General features: G+C 37.3%; 1 protein-coding gene and 1 long non-coding RNA gene across 2 annotated transcripts; one reads left to right on the top strand and one right to left on the bottom strand.

Moving 5' to 3' along the window:
• Nucleotides 1-1044: 1044 nt before the first annotated feature.
• LOC111329724 (uncharacterized) lies at nt 1045-21153 on the bottom strand. Its single transcript, XM_088736437.1, has 16 exons — nt 20692-21153; nt 20036-20129; nt 19326-19365; nt 15563-15610; nt 11916-12004; nt 9196-9307; nt 8444-8562; nt 7866-8014; nt 7313-7413; nt 6747-6886; nt 6466-6515; nt 6128-6180; nt 5916-5985; nt 5193-5259; nt 4006-4377; nt 1045-3441 (listed from the first exon to the last, which is right to left on the bottom strand). Exons 1-16 carry the CDS (start codon nt 20858-20860, stop codon nt 1674-1676), a joined length of 3441 nt encoding a protein of 1146 aa, XP_088592563.1. The 5' UTR covers nt 20861-21153; the 3' UTR covers nt 1045-1673.
• On the top strand, nt 17165-18468 carry LOC148722031 (uncharacterized). The gene is made up of 2 exons (XR_015992584.1): nt 17165-17279; nt 17427-18468. It is a non-coding gene; the product is annotated as an uncharacterized LOC148722031 (long non-coding RNA).
• Nucleotides 21154-22867: the final 1714 nt, after the last annotated feature.

Raw genomic sequence — 22867 nt, 5'->3', positions numbered from 1 at the left:
CATCAAAGCGCAGACTCCGAAGGTCGAAGAGTATATTTTGAGAAAGCGAATGGAAGTAGTAAATGAAATCAATCAATATAATCAATCAATACTTTATTTACCCAAGTAGCGTCAAGGAGCTCGTTCAAAATACGTACGTGCCTCTAATACATACTGTCAAGACCTAATAGATTAGAAATTATGATAACTTAAAATTAACATTAAAATTTAAGAACCCACCCCATATGACTACTTGACGATGGTTATCCTGGACGTTACAGCGAAGTGAGTTTAAAAATGAAGTTGCTCTCCCCCTTCCAGGGTAGGCTAGGAATCGCAGCCAATCGTCTTACTTGCGACTTAAAATTTCTCATAACACACTTTAACAATTGAATTAATTTAATCCAAAAAAATGAGTTTGCAACCACACTGGCTAATGCCAAATGCTTTTCGCTCAAAACAGGCCCGTACCAAGCACTGGAAAAAGAACAAATTTTATTCGAGAGAACCCCCACCCATACCACCCATACTGCTAATATTTTAATATTAGTGCAGGGCAGGACGGGTTGAGGCGGTCCGGAAAAAGCCGTTTGGCCGTGCTGCCCTCTCGTCGCTTCGTTGCAAAAACTCAGAAGGAAACAAAAACGATGAAAAAAAGGTACAGGGCGCTTCTTGTTCTAAATTGAAAAAAAAAAAAAAGCAAAATTTCTATATGCAGAATGTTTTTGTGCTCGTGTGGCTGCGTAAGCCCGTCTAACGCATCCTATTTAGGTTGATGTTCAACTCTTAACGTTCATACCATAAAATACTTATTGACTGAGTTTGGTAATGGGGCACGCTGCGTTCGGTCCGTACGTAATGACCTCGAGCCAAATATTTTCCCGTTCGGCCCTCCCACTCAGTCGATAAGTACATATTTTATGCATGCCATCAAGGATTTGTGTGAACACGACTCGATTTAGGTTCCGATTCAGTCTAAATGACACCCTTCTCCACTTCCATTTCTCTTTAAAAGATGTTTCAAAATAATTCCCCAAAAGAAAGGCTATCAAGAGACACTCTTCGTTAAACAAAATAAGTATCATTTTATTACCACAGCTTTTCAAACAAAATTGACGAACAGTTATTAGAAAAGCTAAGTGTCAGTTCAACATGTCCAACATGAAGCAATGGTGTTTTACAAGTTTTATTTGAGAACGGAGCGTTTAAATTTTTTTCAGTGTCACTGTGAATTTGAAGAGTTTGGTTTTTTTTTTAAATTGTTTTTTTTTACACAGTTTGGTACAATTTGAACCTGTTTCACATCTCACCTTGTGAACGCAGTTTTCTTCCTTTATTGTTAACCTAATAATTAAGATTGCTCGAAACATGGCAAGTGAAATCTTGACTCAAACTTCGTACTATTTGCCCTTTACGAATTGGCACAGGAAAAATCAAAACGAAGACGAGCAAGTTCATTAGAATCAAGGGCAGCTGACCACTGAAGATCGCTCTGACATCAAATTCTCCTGACTGGTAGAATTGAAATCTCACAAATAGAAGTGAGACTCGGGGCTACGAAGGTCACATCGCTTGACATCGACTTATCTAAGAAAATGCAAAGGTTTGCAAGTTTCTTATTTCAGTTTTTGTCGCTTTTACTTACTTTAGCCGTAGCGACATTTGTCAATAGGTATCTATCTATTCTTATCCTCTCACAGTTCTACTCGATGACTCCCATTTTCTCGTTTTTCTGCAATAAATCTTGAATCTTCCTCTTTGGATTGTTCAGCACTTAATTCTGGATAGAATCTCTCCTGACCATTTCCAGTTTTGGCCTCATTTCCTCTATCACTATCATGTTCTTCCATCTCTTCTTCTTGCACTCTCTCAACATTCTGTTGGCCCTCGTGGTTACCATCTTCAGTGTATTCAGCTCGGTCGCTCTCGTCGTCACTCTCAAGCAACTTCTGTTCCATTAGATCCTGCCCAGCATCGCTTTCCTTTCCTTCAAGCTTCTCTTCATTTCCTCTGAGCTTTTTCTCTTCCTCTTGATCACTTTCTAGCAATTCTTCTTCTCTTTGATGCTTCCCTGTCTTTGATTTTCTATGGTCTTGTTCATCTGCGTCGCTTCCGTTCTCTGTCTTATCTTCATGACTTTCACTCGACTTCTCGTCGACATCATCACCCTCGTGCACCGGTTTCCCAGTCTTTCCATCTTCCTCCATTTCTTCTTGCTCTCCTTCATCACTATCGCTTCTGTCCTCGTCACTTTCGTCCTGATTCCCAGCTCCATCGGTTCCTTGATAATCTTTTTCATCATCTGTGGTAGTTTTACCTTCGGGGTTGCCGGCCTCAGATGATTCATCCTTATTTTCATTTTCCTCAGTATCGATGTTATTCCCTGCCTCCTTTTCTTCACTGCCAGTTTTTTCTCCCTTATTCTTTCCCTTTTTGTGCCGTTTATGTTTCTTGTGTTTCTTTTTACTCTTACGTTTTTTACCCGAAGACTCCTCTTTCTTATCCTTATCTTTTTTCTTCCGTTTTTCCTTTCCTTCTTTGCTTTTCTTTTCTGTTTCCTTTCCCTCTTTGCTTTTCTTTCCTGTTTCCTTTCCCTCTTTGCTTTTCTTTTCTGTTTCCTTTCCCTCTTTGCTTTTCTTTTCTGTTTCCTTTCCCTCTTTGCTTTTCTTTTCTGTTTCCTTTCCTTCTTTGCTTTTCTTTTCTGTTTCCTTTCCCTCTTTGCTTTTCTTTTCTGTTTCCTTTCCTTCTTTGCTTTTCTTTTCTATTTTCTTTTCACTCTGTTTCTTACTGTCTTTCTCTATTCCTTTCCCCTCCTTATCACTAACTACTTTCTTGTCCTTATCCTTTTTCTTTATTTTTTCTTTCTCTTTATTGGTTTTTACCTCTTTCGGTTTATCTTTGTCTTTTTCTACATTCTTAGTCTTCTCCTTTACCTCAACCTTGTCACCTTTCCCATTCTGATTTCTAAGTTTCTTTTTCTCCTCTTCCTTAACACCATCAATTCCCGCCTTCTGTTCCACAGGATGTTCATCTTTATGTGAAGTCTTCTGTTTCTTCCGTCCTTTACTTTTCTGTTCCTTCTTCCTCTTTTTATGTCTCTTTTTCTTCTCATCTTCAGAATTTGCGCCACCACTCTGACCATGTGACGGAGTAGGCGATGGAGACCTGGATTCGTCCCAGCCCTCTGGAGTGGGCGATCGAGCGGGACTTCCAGAGGATCGTGAAAGGGAACGTGAGCGCGATCTTGAGCGTGAAAAAGACCGTGACCTTGACCGTGATCTGAGTGATGGCGAACGCGACCATGAGCGAGTTGGAGTCAAAGAACGAGAACGCAAACGTTGGCGGCTTTTCTGAAGCTCTCTGTATTCTAAGAGTTCGTCATCAAAGTCGAAACTACTGCCTTCTTTTCTAGGATCCTTCCTGGGACGATTAGCTGACGAATGCTCTCGCTTCTTCTTACCTCTATGAAAAGAAAATAAGTCCAACATTAGATGAGCAATTTAATGTCTGAGAGTAGAAGTGGCTATACATGAGCGCTAGGTTGCTAGAAAAATCAATTTTCCTCTCGTAAAGAACTGGTTCAAGTAAGGAGCAAGAGGGGTAATAAGAAAAGTCAGTCTTGAGTAAAGACCGATACAGATCTATTTCCAGAAAAGTTGACAATAACAGCCGGCAAACGGCAAAAACTGCCGGCTAGTCATCAAACAATTAATGTTATACCATCGAAAACATTTGTACTACAACTAATTCCCAGTTTTTAGTGGAACTGAAGGTTTACATGCGTGAATCGATTCATGATAACCTATCCGGCCACTATTACTTATCTACCTTCTTTACATCAGAGCCCTGATCTAAGGCACAGCTCTCATCTTTTTCTTTCAGGAAGGGCAGTGAAGCAGGAGGAAAGAAAAACTTGAATACAGACTAAAACAGGGAGTGCAAACGATGTTAGGCTCCTGGAGTTATTGTACATCCACTAATGAGTATTTTCCACAGAGCGTGGCAAAAAAGGAAATCTTCTTTTACCTCGATTTCAGTTTCTTTTGCATTTTGTAGAACTCTCGCTCGGACATTGGCGGCGTGTGGTGACCCGGCGGGAGAGTCCCGGGTCGGTCGCCAGGATGGAGTGGATCAAACATCGCGGGTGGTCGGAATGCTGGATGGCGCGGCAAAGGAGCCGCAACCAGGGTAGGGACTGGAGGCATACGAGGAAGAGCAGGTGCTGCCGCATGCATCCCTCTAATTGCCGGAGGGAGATAAGGAGGTGGGCCTGGATGTCGTGGACCACCCAAACCGGGCCGGATAGCAGGTACACGGGGCACATGTTCCGGGGGAAGTCCGTGAGGTCTTATGGGTTCCGATAACCTGTGATGTATTTCAGGTACACGAGGTGGTCCCCTGCAAGAAGAAATCGTCAAGTGTATTGAAAGAAATTAATAAAAACGGCACTGCTTCCTCTGCACTCGGCGGTTCTCCCCCATTAGGCTAAACAGGTCAAACAGAGGGTGGTTTTAGGATCTAGAAACAGGCTGAACAAGTTTTTCACGAGTGTCTTGAACAAGGTGCCTGCCGTAAGTGTTCAGCGTTAGCATTCCCGAATCTTCATGTGGCTGGCATCAACAACTGTTTTTCACCCCTAGTTCTGAAAAGCCGGTCTCAATACAATACACATGGCTGTCTGGATCGATATGTCAAGATCCACACTATATTTACCTTAAAAGGGGTAGGGAAATAAAAAGTTTATTCCTTGACATATTCAGAGTTACGGGGCCTCGGCTTCGCACCCTCGCTCAAACGATCTTTGCGTGCTCCCCATGGTGAAGAGCACAGCCCCAAAGCACTTATTCTTTTAACAAGAAAAATTTCACCAAAGTAGCGATTCAATATGGAAATAAACTTCCTATACTATAGGAAAAAAAACTTGATTTAGCTATCAGTTGTGCAAGGAGGATATAAACAATGAAACATTAATTAATTAATTAATGGAGCAGTTAGGGACACCGAATGGAAAACTTTCTAATAGCGCAATCATTTTGAACTTGGTTTTCCGCAGGCTCTTCTTGGCCTACATTTCAAGTAACTTTGAATAACGCAAAGTTCTCATAAAAAATCTAAAATGTGATAGCAAAATTTTAAGGGAGCTAAGAAGAAAGAAACGGATATAAATCACAGGGCTTGCTTCTGAAGGACTTCATAGTGTACATGTAATTTACCTTGGGGGAAAATCGCCTAGTCTTCTACGGGGATCAAAAGGTAGTCTGGCTTGATTCATACCAACACCTGAATCAAACAAAGATGACAACTTAGTTAGAAGAACTAAGGCATTGGGTTCACAGACCATTACGGTGCAACCACTGTTACCAGAGTCCCTCGCACAAATCTGACCCATCCGATCACAGGTAGCGTGCGACAAGTTCCGCCTACTTTCTTCGTCATCTGTGCTTTCTTTAGTTTTCAGCACTGAATCAAATCATTGATTAACATGTATGAATCAGAATTCCCTTCCCATGTCATTGGTTTGTCCTATTTAAGTGACTCAAGCAGCAATGGTGGCATTGTCTCTTTGCCTGAAACCTCCACAATATTCAGTATAGCTAGCTTTCAAATGAAGCCATAATATGCAACGAAACGCTATATTGCCCGATGGATAGCAATGCTACCGTCCAATTTACTGCATGTTATTTTTAATTTGCTCTATACAGTTTCACCATGGAAGTTTTGTTTAGGAGAAGAAGAATGACCAGGGCTCATTAAAGAGGTGGCTAAGTAGACCTGGGATCAGTGGAGAAGGGAAAGGCCTATTATAGAGAGGGAGGTAGGGGGGGGGGGCAATCAAATTGTTTTTGGTAAATGTGCTATGCTTGAGACGGGGGGGGGTTATTGGATAGGGAGAAGCATAATAGAAAGAGGGACCTATCAACTGCTCTGTGCTTCACCTTGCTGTGCTGGACCATCACGGTGGTGAATTCTGATTTGTTGAGGCTGACTTAACACTTGTTTGACGGGCTGAAGAAAAAGATTAAGAAGAGTTCTGCGATTTATACTTAATAGAATACTTAATGTCACTAAAATGAAACAGATACCTTTGAATTCACACGAATTCTTCACAATAATTTACCTCTAGAAGCCAGAGGTATAATTTGCTTACCTTTGGGGAACTTTCTTTTATCCTATTGTCAGCATCACTTGGCAGTTTTGCTGCTAAAAGAAAATAAGTTTTATCATTCATTCTTCAAAACTTTAAAATTTTCCATTGGAGGCTCAAAAGATTTTGAGACTTGCTCCATATGTCAGTTTGAGTATCTCAAGTAAGACGTAGACAAGTACATTTCTAGAAACTATGCAGTATACACTGTACATTTTTCTTCTGTTATCTGTACTGTCAACATTTTAATTGTTGTATCAAATGAAACTTGACTTTATACTGCAAATACATTTAACTGAACGTTGTTTATCCGTGATTCATTAGCACTGCTCTGGAATTACCTTGAACTTCAGTTGATTTAGGATCTGGGACAGCTTTTTCCTGACTACTGCTGAGAAAAAAGGGACATGTCAGCACTTTTGCAACCAATTGCGGTCCACAATATTAATCATAATAAAAGCCTGTTTTAATGACAGGATGGAAGGGGTGAAGAGGGTGTGTCTAACACTGTTAGAAAGAAAGTTTTTTTTCCGCTTCCTTTAAAAGACTTTTGGGGACACAAAATGGGTGAGAACTCTCCTAAAGGTAAAGGTGTAAAGACCTCACAAAGCACAAATTTTACCTCTCAGGTTCCACCTTGGATGCTGGTGTGGTTTGTTTACCATCTGTGTTGCTGGTAACTGTGGTTGTTTCATTAGTCTTTGTTGGCAACTTAGTTACAAAAGGACTAGCAGGTCTGGCATTTTTGAAAGTATTTACAGCCTATGCAAAACATAGATGACAAGAGAAGATATAAGCAATGCACTTTTAAATTTAAGGTGATCAGTGATACAAGATTAACTAACTTAAAGGTACATTGAAAGATGACGTCACAAAACAAACTATACAGAATCCCAAAAACTAACTATCCTCTTTGTCTCTTGAGGTGGCTCCATAGAGTTTTAGTCTGATTATGATGGTGTTATGTTTTCATGGAGAATTACTGATATTTTCTGCCTTCAAGATCACTAAAATTACCAAAATGCATTAAGCAAGGGTCAGACTATTGTTTTCTGTAGTTAAGAGTACCAAGAATATCTTAATGAACTTGGATCCTGACAATGAACCTTTAACACCCAAAATCTAATTAGCAATTCCCCTTACTGTCTGCCACACAATTCTTAATTCACTTGACGTTCTTGTTCTCACCTGCCTAAGCTGTTTGTTAATAACCAGTGAATCAGGTGAGACATTCTCTGCTCCACACGATGGACATTCTTGTTCATTCTCCAAAAGGTAGTTTCTAATGCCTGAGAATAGCAAACACATTACCAGTAACAAATACACAAAATGAAAAACACCATTGCATGTACCCGACTTATGACTGCACGACATTTTCTATTAACTCAACTTTTTACATGCGAAGGGACTGTTTCTGCATCAAATTCTTTTTAATTACAAAGTGTTAAGTCTATGTAACAGGGTTTTCTTTCTTTCATAAAGCAGTTTAATATTCCATTTACTTTTAAAATTCCAATTGTTCTTTGAAAGCAACTTTATGTCCTTGTCATGTTTTCTGGGTGCAGTTTCATAGTTAACACTTAAAGCACAGTTAAAAGTTGAGAGCTTACTAGAAATTAAAGAAACAATGCCAAAATTGATTTCTCTCACCAGGGTTTGACAATTGACAAATGAAATAAGTTGTGGGCCTATAAAAGCATAAATTATGGTTAGTTCTGAATGAACAAAAGAATTTACATACAGTCATCACAGTAACTTGTTCCACAACAAGGGATGAGCACAGCATCTGTTAGTAAACTGCTACAAGAGGGACACCGTAGCTCAGATGGAACTTTCTTGTTACCAGCAGTCTGTGGAGTTTTTTCTTTTCCTTTTGATTTAGACTCATCTCTAAAACAAATCAGATGGAAACAACATTAACACCACAAATGAATCAAACAGAACAACCTAACATTACCTATGGGTCAAAACTGATCAATCATGACTGACTCACACCAATTGAGTCTTATAACCATTAACAAAACTAACCAATCTATCAACCAATCTATCAACCAATCTTGCTAAACTAACCAATCAGTTTACATTAACTGGACTTAAACCACTGAACTGACAACAACACTTCACTTGAACATCAGTCACTACTACTATCAACAGTCTTTCCCAGGACCACATTCACCCACATGATCCGACTACAAGATTGACTGTTATCCCTGAGTTCAAACCATTCACTGAATGAGAGGACCAATTCTCAATCTTGTAAGAAGTTTCAAAATAAAAATTAATTTCTGCAGCTTTATTTCATCTTATCTACAGACTTACTCTTGATTTGATGGTGACAGTCTACTGGCAGGTGGTGATGATGTACCCTCTGCTGTGCTTAAAAAGGTTCGAGGAATGCCTGTTGTGCGTTTCACCTTCGGAACATCAAATCTGGCATCCTAGTGAAATGGTTCACAAAACATTGTATTGAAAACTCACAACTCATCATACAGGAATCTGACTAGGAATGGAAGACATGCCTGATATTGACATTTTCATTTTTTCTCTAACACTAAATGTACAACTGGACACCTTACACCACACCTGTTTTGCAGAGGCTGAAATAGAGGCCCTCAAAGCTTCAGCTAAAACAATTATTTTGTTTCCTGCAAAGCTGGTGTTCAGAAGAGGTAGGGGTCTATCTAACATTAACTTTGTACAAGAAACTGAATACAACATTATTCTACAATTGGTAACTTCCTATGGTATATCAGATTGCTCGAAAAGAAGTCAGCAGGGGCTGTTGACTACACAAGAAAAAATCTTTGAAAAGCCCAATGCCATGATGCGAGTTTGTAAATGTTACCAATCTAACTCAACAGTCATTTTTGTCAGATAAATATAGAGCTGTTGCACAATTTTCCAGAAAAATGGACTTGGAGACCCAAATTTCTTTGGTTTTTGCAAGCAGGCAAATTTTTACCACATTTTAAACATTTCAAGTAGATATCATTTCTTTCACAAATTACTTGTAACTTTCTTTTCTTTGGAAATTTATTATTCTAAAATGGAATTGGCTCTCTTCAACTCACTCCATTGGTGGGACAGTTCCTTATGAAGTGCCCATGTTTTCCACATCTGTAACAAACGTAACTTTGTGGCACAGGCACACCTGGTGCATAAGGACGACGCCCTTTCACATACCTGTCAAAATGGAAGAGATAAATTGTTATAGACATTGACCACTTTCATAAATGGCTGCCGGATTAATATTCTTTTGTTTGAATTTAAATTAGCCTTTCAGGCCTCGCTTGAGATAATGTATTCTTTTGAATTTTGTACTGGAGAACGAGGCCGGAAAGGCTAATTTAAATTTAAAACAAAAGAATATTAATCTGGCAGCCATTTATGAAAGTGGTCTATGATGTAATTTTTACCTCTAGGTTTAATTAAACAGGAAATTAAATTCTTTAAACTGCTTAAGAAACCTGTTCAAAGAACCAAAATAACACTGTCAACCTCTACGATATCAAGTTCAAACAATGAACTTGGCAATATGTGGGACACAAATTCTCTGTTTTCCAGTCTTAAATAAATGAAAAATTACATTAGAAATCTTGCATGAAGGAATGATTAGAGGACAACATTATCTAAAATTAAAAACTGAGCTCGTCCTGTAGCCCTTGAGTACTCTGACAAGACAAAAGCATCATCAATCTTTCATACACACAACTCTTAACGCTTAAAAATTCCATCACATCTTGACACTTGTACGCGAGCACACAAACATTTCACTAGTAGAAGAAAGAGCTTCGCTAAAAAGGAGTTGTACTGATAATATCCTATCTCTATAGCCACTTGGAACACGTATCAATTGTTCCTATATTACGGTATTTACTCGAATAAGCACTGCACCTGGGACCAAAAAAGTTAATAACCGCCGCCCTTGAACAAGCGCCGCACCCCCGATGCGGCGCTTATTCGAGGAATTCCACATAACCAAGAAAAACACTATAAAACAATTTTAACACAGCATCAGCAATATATATTCTTTAAATGTGATGTTCTTTAGTTCAAAGTGACTGTAGTTCTCTGCTTGGGTTATCATGAAATGCTCTGGGTTTTTTCACCACATGAATTTCTCTCATAATTATAGATTTACTATCAATTAATATCAGTCCATAGGAACATTGACAGATAGAAAGTGTACCGTTGAATAAAAACATAGAAAAAGTTAATTTGTCTGGTACAATTTTTAAATAAGCGCTGCCCTCGAATAAGTGCCACACTTGTGGCACGAAAAATGAAATAAGCGCTGCGGCGCTTATTCGAGTAAATACGGTATTCTAGGGTGGAACCTGATGAACTGGGGGACAACACTTGAATAAAGGCTGATAGTTTCTAAAGAAACTGTTTGGGGTTGCGTTGGTGGGAATAACAAAATAATATGAATATATCAACAAAGTTGAAATGGTAAATTGGCCACCATTACGATTATAAAAGGTGATGTTTCGAGCGTTAGCCCTTCGTCATTCGCTCCGACAAAGAGCTAATGCTAGAAACGTCAGCTTTTATAATCATAACAGTGGCCAATTTACCATTTCAACTTTGTTGATATATTCATAACACTTGAATAATAGGGGTAAGTTTCTAAAGGAACTGTGCTGCTACAGCAGTGAGGGTTACTACAATATACTTTGCTTTTATTTTCTAATCCATTTTCACTGCATTACCGCAGTAGGGTAGGACTTGAACAGAACATATGCGATCCATGCGAATAGTCCACCCATTAAATCCCACCCATCCCACCCCCAGGGGAGGACAACCATCACACAGTAATCTCGTGCGTGGGAAATTAACGTCTCCTACCCCTAACCCTGTAGGAGACCGGACCTCCATTTATTCAGCCCTATCCGAGAAGACTAGAATATCTAACCATTTCTTGATGTTATAGGAAGGTAGCGTATTCTTTTCAATTATTTTAAGACCTCAAGTGTTGGTCTGGCCAGGGCTTGAACCCTTGACCTCCCGCACAACAGTCCAGTGCTCTATCCATTGAGCTAACCGGGAGGTGGTTATCAACTGAGCTGATAATTAAAAGTAACTTGGCCACTGTAAAGAGTTTCTAAAGCTGACATTTGTTTTTTAGAGAGAACTGCAAAATCACTTGAAACATCAGCATCAGAAATGCTTTACAGTGGCCAACTTACATAACAAGTGCTCTCTCCCATTTCCTTTACAGAGGAAAAAATGTTAGAAGGTAAAGAACATCTGAGCTAACTGCCTCCCTGTTAGATCAATTTGTTAGAGTGCTGGACTGTTGAGCGGGAGGTCGAGGGTTCACGCCCCGGCCAGACCAACACTCATGGTCTTAAAATAACCGAGGAGAATGTGCTACCTTTCTAATATATCAAGAAATGGATAGACATTCTAATCTTCTCGGATAAGGAGGAATAAACCGTAGGTCCTGTCTCCTGCATCTATTGATTAGATAATTTGATTAGGCAGGGGACGTTGAAGAACCCACATCATGAGATTACTGTTGGATGTGGTCTGGCCTGTTTACTGGGAATTGGGGGAAGGGGGCATCTGTAAAAAAAAAATTTGCCTTTGTTGATTGTAAACTGCCACTGGCAGTCTGGTAAAGTCCCCCACAGTGTTGTAAAGTGCCTTGAACATAGGATAAGAGTGCTATAGAAATAAAAGTTATTATTATTATTATCTGCAACATGACAGAGGTCTGAATAAAATGTTTTTTACAACTATGATCTAAAAATTGAAAGGTACTCCTAAGTGGTTTGTTTTGACGTACTGTGATGGGTCCCAATCCTCTCCAGACTGTTTCATCATTGCCTTCAGCTTATCTTCCTCTGATGCATCAGCATTGGCCAAGTCAGTCACCTATGGGAGAATGATAACACTGTACACCACACAATAATCTTCCCAACCCATCTTGGTATCAATATATTACTGCTTCGAATAACAAGTCTGTCATTTGCTCGTGTTGCAAAAACTTTTTCATCATTTAGATTTGGGGAAATTTTAAAAATTGAAAATGGAAAAAAAATGCAAAATTTAATATCATCTTGATATCTTAACCCTAACCTTAGTTCAATATCTTAGCAAAAAGGTGTTAAATGGCTCCATGAGAAACAATGTTTGCACGCCCAACAGTTTATAGTGTTCCAAACAGCTGCATTCAAGTGTTCTATTTCTTTCTTTGTCAATGATACAGAGAAGGTAATAAAATGTTGTATGTTTTGCTCTTGTAATTATACCTGTTGCACAAACATCTACTTGAAGTGACTAGCAAAAACAATACTTTAATCTGCTGAATGTAGCATCATAAAGACAGATAATTCAAGAGAGGCTTCTGCATCTCATTGCCCTAGCCACAAACCAGCAACAATAACTCACTACATTACATTTCAAGGTACTGGTTGGACAAAAAAACTTTATTGCAACTGCCAAGGTTTTAAGATGTCTTTCTCTGAAGAAGTTTTATCTTAATATCCTCACTTTTGGTATCAGAAAAATATGATTGCTCCCCAGACAAATTTTTGGGGTTTCTTCATGAAATACAATTTTAGCATCTATAGTATGACAGACATGGTATTTTTCAAATTTACGTATCACTTAAATTTACGAGTTTGTTCTTAGTCTGTTCCTATGTGGTATCTATATCAGTCTGGCTTTCTGAAGTCAAATGTTCACCAAATTGTGTGTCATGGACAGTAAGCAAGCCCCTAAAATTGTCTTTTGCTGATCATTGTATGGCAAATACTCAAAAACCCTATGGTGAAGTCATGTTTAGTCAGGAGACACTTGAAAGCTGCAGAGAAATGAGGGTGCCCAGAACAATGGGTTCAGAGAATCATTGCTGCAGTTCTGTTTCCTTGTTTGTCTTACAACTTTTGAGAATAAATTGGGACATGATAAAGACACACAACCTAGTTTGTACCTAATACAACATAAGTACCCTAGCTTAAGTAAACAAAGCTCTTAGTTAAAACAGAGGATTCCTGCCAGAATTTTGCTCTCATGGCTGTGGGGATTTAATTCTGTTTGCAACAAAACATTTACAACAAGCCCACCGATATCGGTATAGGAAAACTATGACTCCAATATGTACCTGCTTCATATCACCTTGCATGCCAACCTTACTTTTAAGTCGTGTAAACAAGTGGTTTGTCTGTCAAATATTCATTATTGGTTCCTTCAGATTGGTCTACCATTCTGTGCTAGTATTAGCACAATGTTGTCCTTAAAGCCTTGTTCAATATCCAGGAAACAATTTTCATTGTGGTTTGTCAAGGGAGGTTACACAAGATTATACAAGGAAGATTTAGCCATTTTGACCATCCTGGGTTGTTCTAGGTATTTTTTTGTTCTTCCTTATATTTCTTTACTAGGGACTTTTAGCACCAATGGCTTTGGTGGATGGCTACGAGAACCAGAAATGAATTAAGACATTTGCACGAACTCAAATGATGCACTCATTTTCTTGCTGCCATAGCGCTCTAATATAGTACGGCAATCAGAGTAGTTTGAAGTACTACTCAACGAAACATTGGCGAAACAGGCAGAAGACTAGGTGATCTATTCCAAGAACACCTTCACGATGTGGAAAGGAATGACAAGGACACATTGAAACCAGTCGCTAGACATTTTAATTTACCTCATCATTCTAAGCAACATATGGCAATCTGCGGTCTTTCCTTACACTTAGGTAGCACGGAAAGCCGTAAAACTCTTGAACAAAAGCTCATCTTTCAAACCGGCAGTCTAAATCCCACAGGGATCAACGAACGCTTTTTATTCCACTAATTTATTCGTGTTTTCTCATTGCCATGTTCCTATCAATAACGTAGCTCCATTTTCTGCCTTTAAAAGCACACACAACCCAGAATTCCTCTATTTGCTCCGACGAAGGGCTAATGCTCGAAACAGCAGCTTTTGTAATCATTACGGTGGCCAATTTACCAATTCAACTTTGTTGATATATCCAAATTATTTCGTTACCCCCACCGACGCAGCCCCAAACAGTTTCTTTAGAAACTAACAGCCTTTATTAGCTTGAAGTAGTACACACTACAGGAGGTTTGGGTGAGGTTTTTAACATTTCAAGCGACTTTTTGCCTCATTATTGAGAAAAGTGAATTCTTCTAGCTTCATTCCTATTTCTAGGCCAGTTTTCGTAAGAATTGGTATATCTGTGCCTTGTGTACAGTTTTTTTTTTCCACAGGCATTGATTAAAATATGTGTAACAGCGAAAAACCACCTTAAGTTGTGCAGCAATCCTGCTTAAAAGGGTAGCGTAACTGCCACCAGTTATCGCACATCACACTGTTTAAAAGTTCACCTGAACATGCATTTTAAACGTTTTATCGCCGAGACTCTGCTCGACCAGTTCGTGTCCAGTCCTCCTACAGTTCATCTGTTACATATGTCAGTCAAAGAGCATTCCAAGTAAGTGTGTTTACATTGTTTTGCTTTTCTTTTCAGTTCCCATTTGATATTGAATGTTAACAATCTTTGCCTTAACTACTTCCCAATGTTTGAAAGAAAGCTTTTCGTTCATGAAGAATTTCTCCACTGCTATGTTTATTTTCATTCACCAAAGATTTAAAAGATTAAGCTCAAAATATCTCTTCTGAAACTTGTGGACACAGAGACAACACTTCTTAGTTCCAATATAAACTGATCTGGGATCCCTAAACCCTCTGCCAGAACAGATGGGTCATTTTTATGGACCCTAAACTTGGCCAAACACTGGTTGTTTTGCATGTAGCCTAGATCAAAAAGTGGGTACTACTTGAATGGAAAATTTAAATTAGTTGACCTGTTCACATCATACAAGAGTAAACACTTCTCATCTGAAATTAGGCCATCATCAAATGCATAGCGTTACTGCTCTTTAGCTTCCTTTAGGGCCATTTTCTGCCTAGTTTATGTCTTGTTCAGCTTGTTTCACACAATAGTCATGCATTGTTATTGCTATTAACACTAGTTTCATTTTTGAAGGATTTTCACACAGATAGAGCCTAGTATCTCCAGTCCCTTCATAACCTAGGTTGCCATAGCCATCCTCATAACCATTGGAGCCAAAAGTCCCTACTATCTACAACAAAGAGGGTTCTCCTTTAAATCCTGTGATTTGAAGAACTTAACAATTGCTTCATGAGTAGGCATGTGATAATTGATATATAAAGCAAGCAGAAAGTTTGGAAAGAACTAAAGATCCCTAAAAGTTGCTTGAGGTGCAGCCCAGAGTAACACTAGCTGACAAATTAAAATTGATTATAATTACAAACATTTCCAACATGGTGGTTAATTGTCATATATATGAAAAACACACTCTACTAGGATTCAGTCCATAATTATACAGGTCACTAGTTAAGAACCACTTTGGTGATTAAATTTTACAACACAATCTTTCTAGTTATGTAATAGTTTACCTTGCTCAACTTGTTGGATTTTACAACTTGGTAATCTTGGAAACCACTCTTCATGAATAAAGTTGAAAAGGAACAACCATCAATAACAACTACCAACGGAAGACTGTACATAATACATCAATAACCTCATACTTCCTGTAAATTTTCAGTCATTACTGAAAAAGGGTGTGAAGTAAACTTTACTTCAACACCCAGTTAAATCATCATCAGGTGACATAGTGCAACAGCAAATCAAACAGATAGCTGTCACTTTAAGTGCAGACTGTATGCTGTGCCTGGTATATATCTCAGCAGCAGAATAATAATACTAATAATAGTGGTAATAATTATGATAATAATATTATAATAATTATGATAATAATATCATAATTTTTATGATTATAATACATAAGTAAAGATTTGTTAAAACATTTTGCGATAAAAATCTGTGATAAAATATTGGAAAACATTACACAACATTTTGATGTTTCCAGAACGTCATTATCAAGTGAAAATGAAATAACAAAACTAATAAATATATATAAAGATGAGAAAATGAATAAATTAAGAGTCATTGAGAGTCAAACAGGGAGCTTAGCCTTATTGTTTGACTCTCCACGACTCTTAATTTATTCATTTTCTCATCTATATATAACTTAGTTTTGTTATTTCATTCTCACTTGATAACGAAGTTCTGGAAACGTCGTGTAATGTTTTCCAATATTTGATCACAGATTTTTATTGTAAAATACAATACATAATGTGACAAAAATGACTAAAAACAAAATAATTTCTTAAGAAAAGGGGTTTAACTTTTTAATAGAGAGTTTGCCAAACGTCAGTCACAAGTGTACTTCATTTTCTAATTTCCACTGTTTACATCACTGGGAAATCAAGGAGGTAGCACATGCATGCAAGCACAGTGGCTGTGGCTACCTGGGAAGGAAATTTTGTTTGTTATTCCTTCCAGTCTCAAACAAGAACATATCACACACCCGTAGACCATACTCATTTCAAACCAGTAACAATGGAAAAAAAAAAAAACAAGACAAGGTAGTCCTGCAAACATTGTTATGTTTTTAGAGGGAGTCAAACTAGGGAAAATATAAAAATTTCAAGGTTATAGTTTGCCAAATTGTTGGAAATTCTGATGGAAATGGTTTTGGAAATGGATGCATACTAAAGACAAAGCTGCCAAATGGGTCTTTCCTTAGTTTGTAATGTTAGAGCACAGTAAGATCTTTTGACAGGGATCATCACTTTGCTAAAGAGCAATTTGAATAATGCTTCCCCTTCTTGTATTACTCTTAGTGTGGGCTGTAATGAATATTCTGCATATTCAGCGTATTCAATTCACACGTGCTTCAAAAAAAAGCCAACCACTCTTGGTCACATTGCATATTAAGCAGGTAACTTCCACCATTTTTATAGGCACAGAACTTTTCCAGTACTTGTAGATATAACTGAAGACTTGATATCATAACTCCAACACTGTAAGGTTTTGACATCATTTTCCCTTTTCCAGGGAAACATAAAGTGGGCACACCAAAGAAGATTCCCACAAATGGTTTCTTCTCTTGCTGGATTGAGTTACTTTTGTCCTGAATTTATGTTTTGTTTTCTAGCAGTACCTCATGCTGAAGAACACAGTCTTTACCTGACCTCCTTCAGTAGTGACCCCATAGACAGCTTTACTCCTTTTCACAACACAGCGACAGCATGGGGAAGAAAGCTTGAAGTAACTAAAAACCATATAATTCTGCCCTAGTAATAGGCTGTATAATAGCATCAATGTTAGCTCAGCTTTGTTGTCATTGTCCTCGCAACAGGAATAGTATAAATCCTGTGATACTGCAATGAATTGTTGTTATCCTATATTTTCCAGATTAATGGCTTACTTGGAATCCAATTTTGACCTCTAGAACCTGTAATACTCCGGTGCTAGAGAAAAATATTGCCAAGGGCAGGAGAGTTGCAGTTCCTTTGTTGTAATCCGCTGGACATTTTAGGAGCTTCCACACACCATTAGTGAAGATCAAATAAAGTGCCCCAGATAATCAAGGGAGCAAATATCCAACAAAGGCATTTATTGCAACGAACTATCCTTGAAGCGTATGTCTTCCATATTCATGGCAGTCTTATGACAGGTGGCAAGAATTTAAGTACTTAATATTTCTTGCCCAGAAAAACTGGCAACATGTACAGTTCTGATAAATACTGAAGTGTTCATGAATTGTCCATTCAATTTCTACCTGTAACCTCAGCTACATCTACACTCATGGGTGTATTGAAATAAAGCACCTTAGAGTGTGGAAATATCAAAATAATAATCCAATGTAGCCAATGAAAAGCTAAAGGAGAGGAAAAGTATTTAGTACATGAAATGCTTTTGATATTACATTTTGTGTTCCAGTAAATACTAAACAAATGTTTTCAAAAAACTTACTCAAGGTTAACTCCATTTGAAAATAAGAAAATTTAAGGTCACTTCTTCATATTTTGAAAAAATCTATTACCTATGATTCTATGCATGCTAGTGGGCTCACATGGCATTAACTGATGCATTCATTTAATAAGCACATTTGTTGAGCTATCATTTCCTCTCTTGTTTAGGATTGTTGGAAATGCGAATTTTAAATTACAAAATTGCTCAGAACTACAGTCAACTCCCAATAAATTGAACCTCTACTGCTTAACCTTTGATTTTTTTTCTGGATTTCTGACAGACATTTACTACAATCTATCTTCAGACAGCATTATAGTTTATATACTTTTTTCATAAAAAAATATTTGTTTTCACTCCATTTCTTTACGATTGATGCTATATTAAATTTGAATATTCAGAATAGGCCTTTTTCATAAATGACTAGCCATACTGCCACTCTTTTACAATCATGTAAATTAACCTTTCTGACCTTGACTACATTTATAAAAGAAAAAGAATTTTTCAGCCAAGAGCGAGGTCAAGAAGGCCTGCCATTGTAGAAATGCAATAAGTATATCTCACTTTTATTTTTACACCCAGTCATTTATTTTGTTCACAACTCCCATTACATTGATTTACTGATACTAGGAAGGTTCGATTTGTTGAGAGTTGACCAAATAAACCTGGTAACATCTAAATAAATAACATGTGCTGCTACCCTTAGAGTAATATGGGAAATAAGAAATTTGGCTTTAAGCAATGTGCTGTGACTTAAAATGCCCTTACATGTGAAAGCATCTTAATTATACAGCTCCTCTGTACATCTCTATTGTAAATAAGGACAAAATTATCCCAAGACTGAAAATAATTGTTCCCACTTAAGAAACTGTACATTAACCTTGAATTTCCATGCTGGAGACAACCAAAAAATTCAAGTATTGAACTTTGCATCATTATACTACATGTCACAGTCAACTGGAAAGTTGTTTCAAACTTTCGGAAAGATTGTACTGATTCCCCATGATATTATTAAGAATTCTAATTATATGATGCAAGCCATTTATCCTTTGTACCACAAATTATTTTCACTGAATTTAATTCAACAAAGGTATTAGCTCTGAAGATAAACATGCAAAGTTTTACAATCCATTCCCACCCCAGACAACAAAGATCCCCGTTATGAAGTTTTTCTATCCAGTGATGCTAAACAGAACTGTATTCTTTTCAATAAACTATCTCAGAAATCAAGATTACAAATGACAGAAGGGAACCCATCAGTAAATGCTTCTAGCTATTACAAATATCTTACAAAACTACAGTATTGATTTGATTACAAGTATTCTTCAACCATGTACATACTGTTTTCTGCTCTCCACTTGAAAAAGGAGATGCCCTATCCCTGAAAGGCAAAATTGGTATTTTAAGAAAGAGATGCCAGCTTCAGACAATACACATCAAACCAAACCATCTAAAAGATGGAAAGCCAAACATATATTTCTATTTGGCTTTTTTAAAACAAACATTTCTTCTCCAGAACCTTAGCAAACTAGTGTAAAATATCTTAACTCACAGTCAGAAACAAAAAAAAATCCAAAAAAGTAATAAAAAAGAATGATGCATGATCATAAGTTTTAGCATCACACATGTAACCAAAAGGCTCTGCTGGCAATCTATACTGTCTTTCATTGAAAGACAGTTTTTGAGAGTCCAGACAAATCCTTGAGGAAAAATATAAGAAGCGTGTTCACTAGACTTTAAACAACAATAACTTTTTCCAGAGCGACTGTAAAATGTAAACACAATATCTTGTTTGTGGGCTAATAAAGAAATGGCAGTAAGAGGTTGTCTATATGCAGCTTTAGATCACTGGTAGTTGGCTTTTATTGAAACCCCTACTTAGAGTAGATTTGTGGTTTTTCTTTCTTAACAACTTAACATGATGAACCAAACAAATTGCAGATAATGTTAGGTATGTACCTCAACTAGGGATATTTCACAAAATGGAAAATGGTCACCATGCATACTCTAGACACAATCTAACAATGTTTGACAAAAAATTCTGCACTTACGCTGCCAGTTGAGCTTTGCTTTTTGGCCCAACTGGAATACGACGAACAACCACCGAGGAATTCTTTGGTATCATTGTCATCTCATCTTTGTATTCTACCGTAAAAGTTAAAAAGAGTTACTTAATGTAAGATTGGCCTATTCATGTGACATTAATGTTTGTAATACGAGAAAGCAAAAACTTAGTATCAATCGCTAGGAAAAATGTTTTACTTGTTGTTAATATGTTAAAGACAAATAGTAAAGCGTGAACATAATTGATTGAAACATAAAACAAACTTGGGCCAGATTTCAGCATGTTTTTGCCTGCTCTTACAGGTTAAAAAAATTCTAAAACATATCATTCTGCTATGCTTTTTTAAGTTAGCTATAAGTGAGGGTTGGTGAAAAGGAATTTTCTTTAATCAAGGATTACTTAAATGAAAGATTGATCAAATGATTGTGTAATCTCAAGCGAAAGCAAGTAATCCTTCATCTCGAAATTCTGAACTGTTTGATCCCATGAGTTTGAACTTACGTTCAGTTGAGGAAACCATCGTGAATTAATTACGGAATAAAACAACAAAGAAAAACGTTCATTCGACTAAACTTCAAATATCACTTTAATACAGAAGTAATTCGTAACAAACCTAGACACCACGTCAAAATAAAAGCTCACCTTCTTTCGTCTGGGCATTTGTAACCTCCAAGTCAAAGTCACTGTTCTTTCCGAACTTTTTCTGAGTAATAATCGACTGTTTGAGGTCGGCAAGAGAGATAGAAAGTCCGTCGAATGTAATTGTATCATATTCTAAAGCACTTCGAAACTTGTAGTGAATACAAGACATTAGGATACCGACAAAATTATGACAGAAAACGAAACAACGTTGAACGAAATGGCGAAACAAAATCCACAAGGAACACCAATCAGTTCGACATTTTCTGAATCTAAATAATACGGAAAAAACGAAACATTTTTAAAATTTCACTTGCGGAGAAAGAAAGATAAATAGATGAGTAGAACTATTATAAGAACAAAATCCAATGACTCTACACTAAATAAAGAAAATCTGATGAAATAGGGAAAATGGTAACAGAAGATTTCACACGACACGACTCCGAGTAATCACAGTTCGCAGAGCTCTTCGGGAACTTTGCAATCGGATATCAGCGAAAGGTCACGAAGGATGACGGAAGTTGTCATAAATATTCGGGAAATGTTAATCTTGCGTGTATCAGCACCTCGACAACATGGGAATAGTTGGGATTGCGGTCAATTACTTTGGCAACCTTTAAAGCTCTGCGGTGGAGAGAAACTGCAAAAACCGAGCCCTTGTCGTGTCATGTCAGTTCTTGGGAAGAATCAGTGAACCTCCACAAGGTGACACCTGCCTGATCACGCAAAAACAGCTGTGCAAAGATATAAAGTGTTTCGACAGAGCACCATATCAATCTTGAAGTTAACACAACGTGAATCAATATAAAGTGAAAATCATGTTTTCTTTTCTTAGAAGACGAACTCTCTCTCAGGCGCGTCTTATTTTGCGCTTTGAATCACTACAATTAACCAATACTGCATCACTTTCGAGCCACATTAAACAAGAACCGACCTCCACAAGTATCGGAATTACAAAGGTAATGATTGTGATGATTCCTGGGATTTACTTTGGTGGACGGCTGGGAAGAAACTTGGCCGAGTTTTTAGACGAGTGGAGTATATTCATTGCCGAAGATGACGATGAAGATGACTAGGAAGTCTACCACGGTAATTGTATAATTAATTAGATCACACTTCATTTCTTCAAATAAATTCAGTTTAATTCAACTGATTCCGTCTAAGTGGACATGTATAATTAATTTTGAATAGCTCATAGTTAAGCGTATTAAATCTATGAATAGTTCGCGATGTCCTACAACACTAAGTCTCTTTAAAATAGTGAAATTATTTTCTAAGGACCATACCTACCAAAATATAAGTATGCTTTAAGAGCATGTCTATTCATTCTAAGCAATTTAGAACATGGAAATTGTGAAGATTGAGTTAAAACTAAACATATGTTTGAAACTAACAATGAAAAACTCGTGGAATTTGCAATTAACAGGTAAATGTGGAAATGTGCTTTGAAAGAATTATCATTACTAATAGTTTTGTTCCCGTGGGGCACATAAAACAAAATTTATGGTTTGAATTAATGGTGTTAAAAAAATGATGTTCTTGACCAAAAGCTTTTTAGTAAGTTTTTGGAAACTGAAGTTCAACACATGCTTTCATTTTAATTTTTGCTTCTCCGATGACTAAGCTCAGTGAATGATTTTTGATTAACATTGTTTGATGCTGAAGGGTGTAAATTATATCCTATGTCCCTCTCTTTTTCATTTCAGCTCATGCCAGTGATGTGAAGTGGTAACTACACTGTACCTGAACTTTAGCAAATATATATTATTTTTTAATATGTGAAGAGATTCTCACAAGATTGATTTTTAAAAACTGTAATATTTTATAAAATCAAATCTGTATCAGCTGTTTATTTTTAAAAGAAATTCCATGCAAAGGGTGTCAAAGACTTAATATTCATGGTAATTTTATTTTCTCTTTAACTCCACTGTATACTTAAAAATTAAGACTTAATTTTAGTTTTTGTGGATAGTATTAAGTATTATTTGTGGTGTAGTTTTTGCTACCAGTGTTGTCTAATATGCTATATCATTATTTAACCCATCTGGCACTGTGCACGCAATTCCATAGAAAACCATAATGAAAGCTGATGTGTGTAGGGCTGAACAGGCTAGCATGAGCTGGTCCTGAAAAAGTTGTCAGGCCTTGCACTCACACAGCTCTTTTGCATTTTCTGAAA

Source organism: Stylophora pistillata, chromosome 10 (genome assembly GCF_964205215.1).
Source record: "Stylophora pistillata chromosome 10, jaStyPist1.2, whole genome shotgun sequence".
Taxonomy (NCBI): domain Eukaryota; kingdom Metazoa; phylum Cnidaria; class Anthozoa; order Scleractinia; family Pocilloporidae; genus Stylophora; species Stylophora pistillata.
This window is presented reverse-complemented; position numbering and strand designations above follow the sequence as displayed.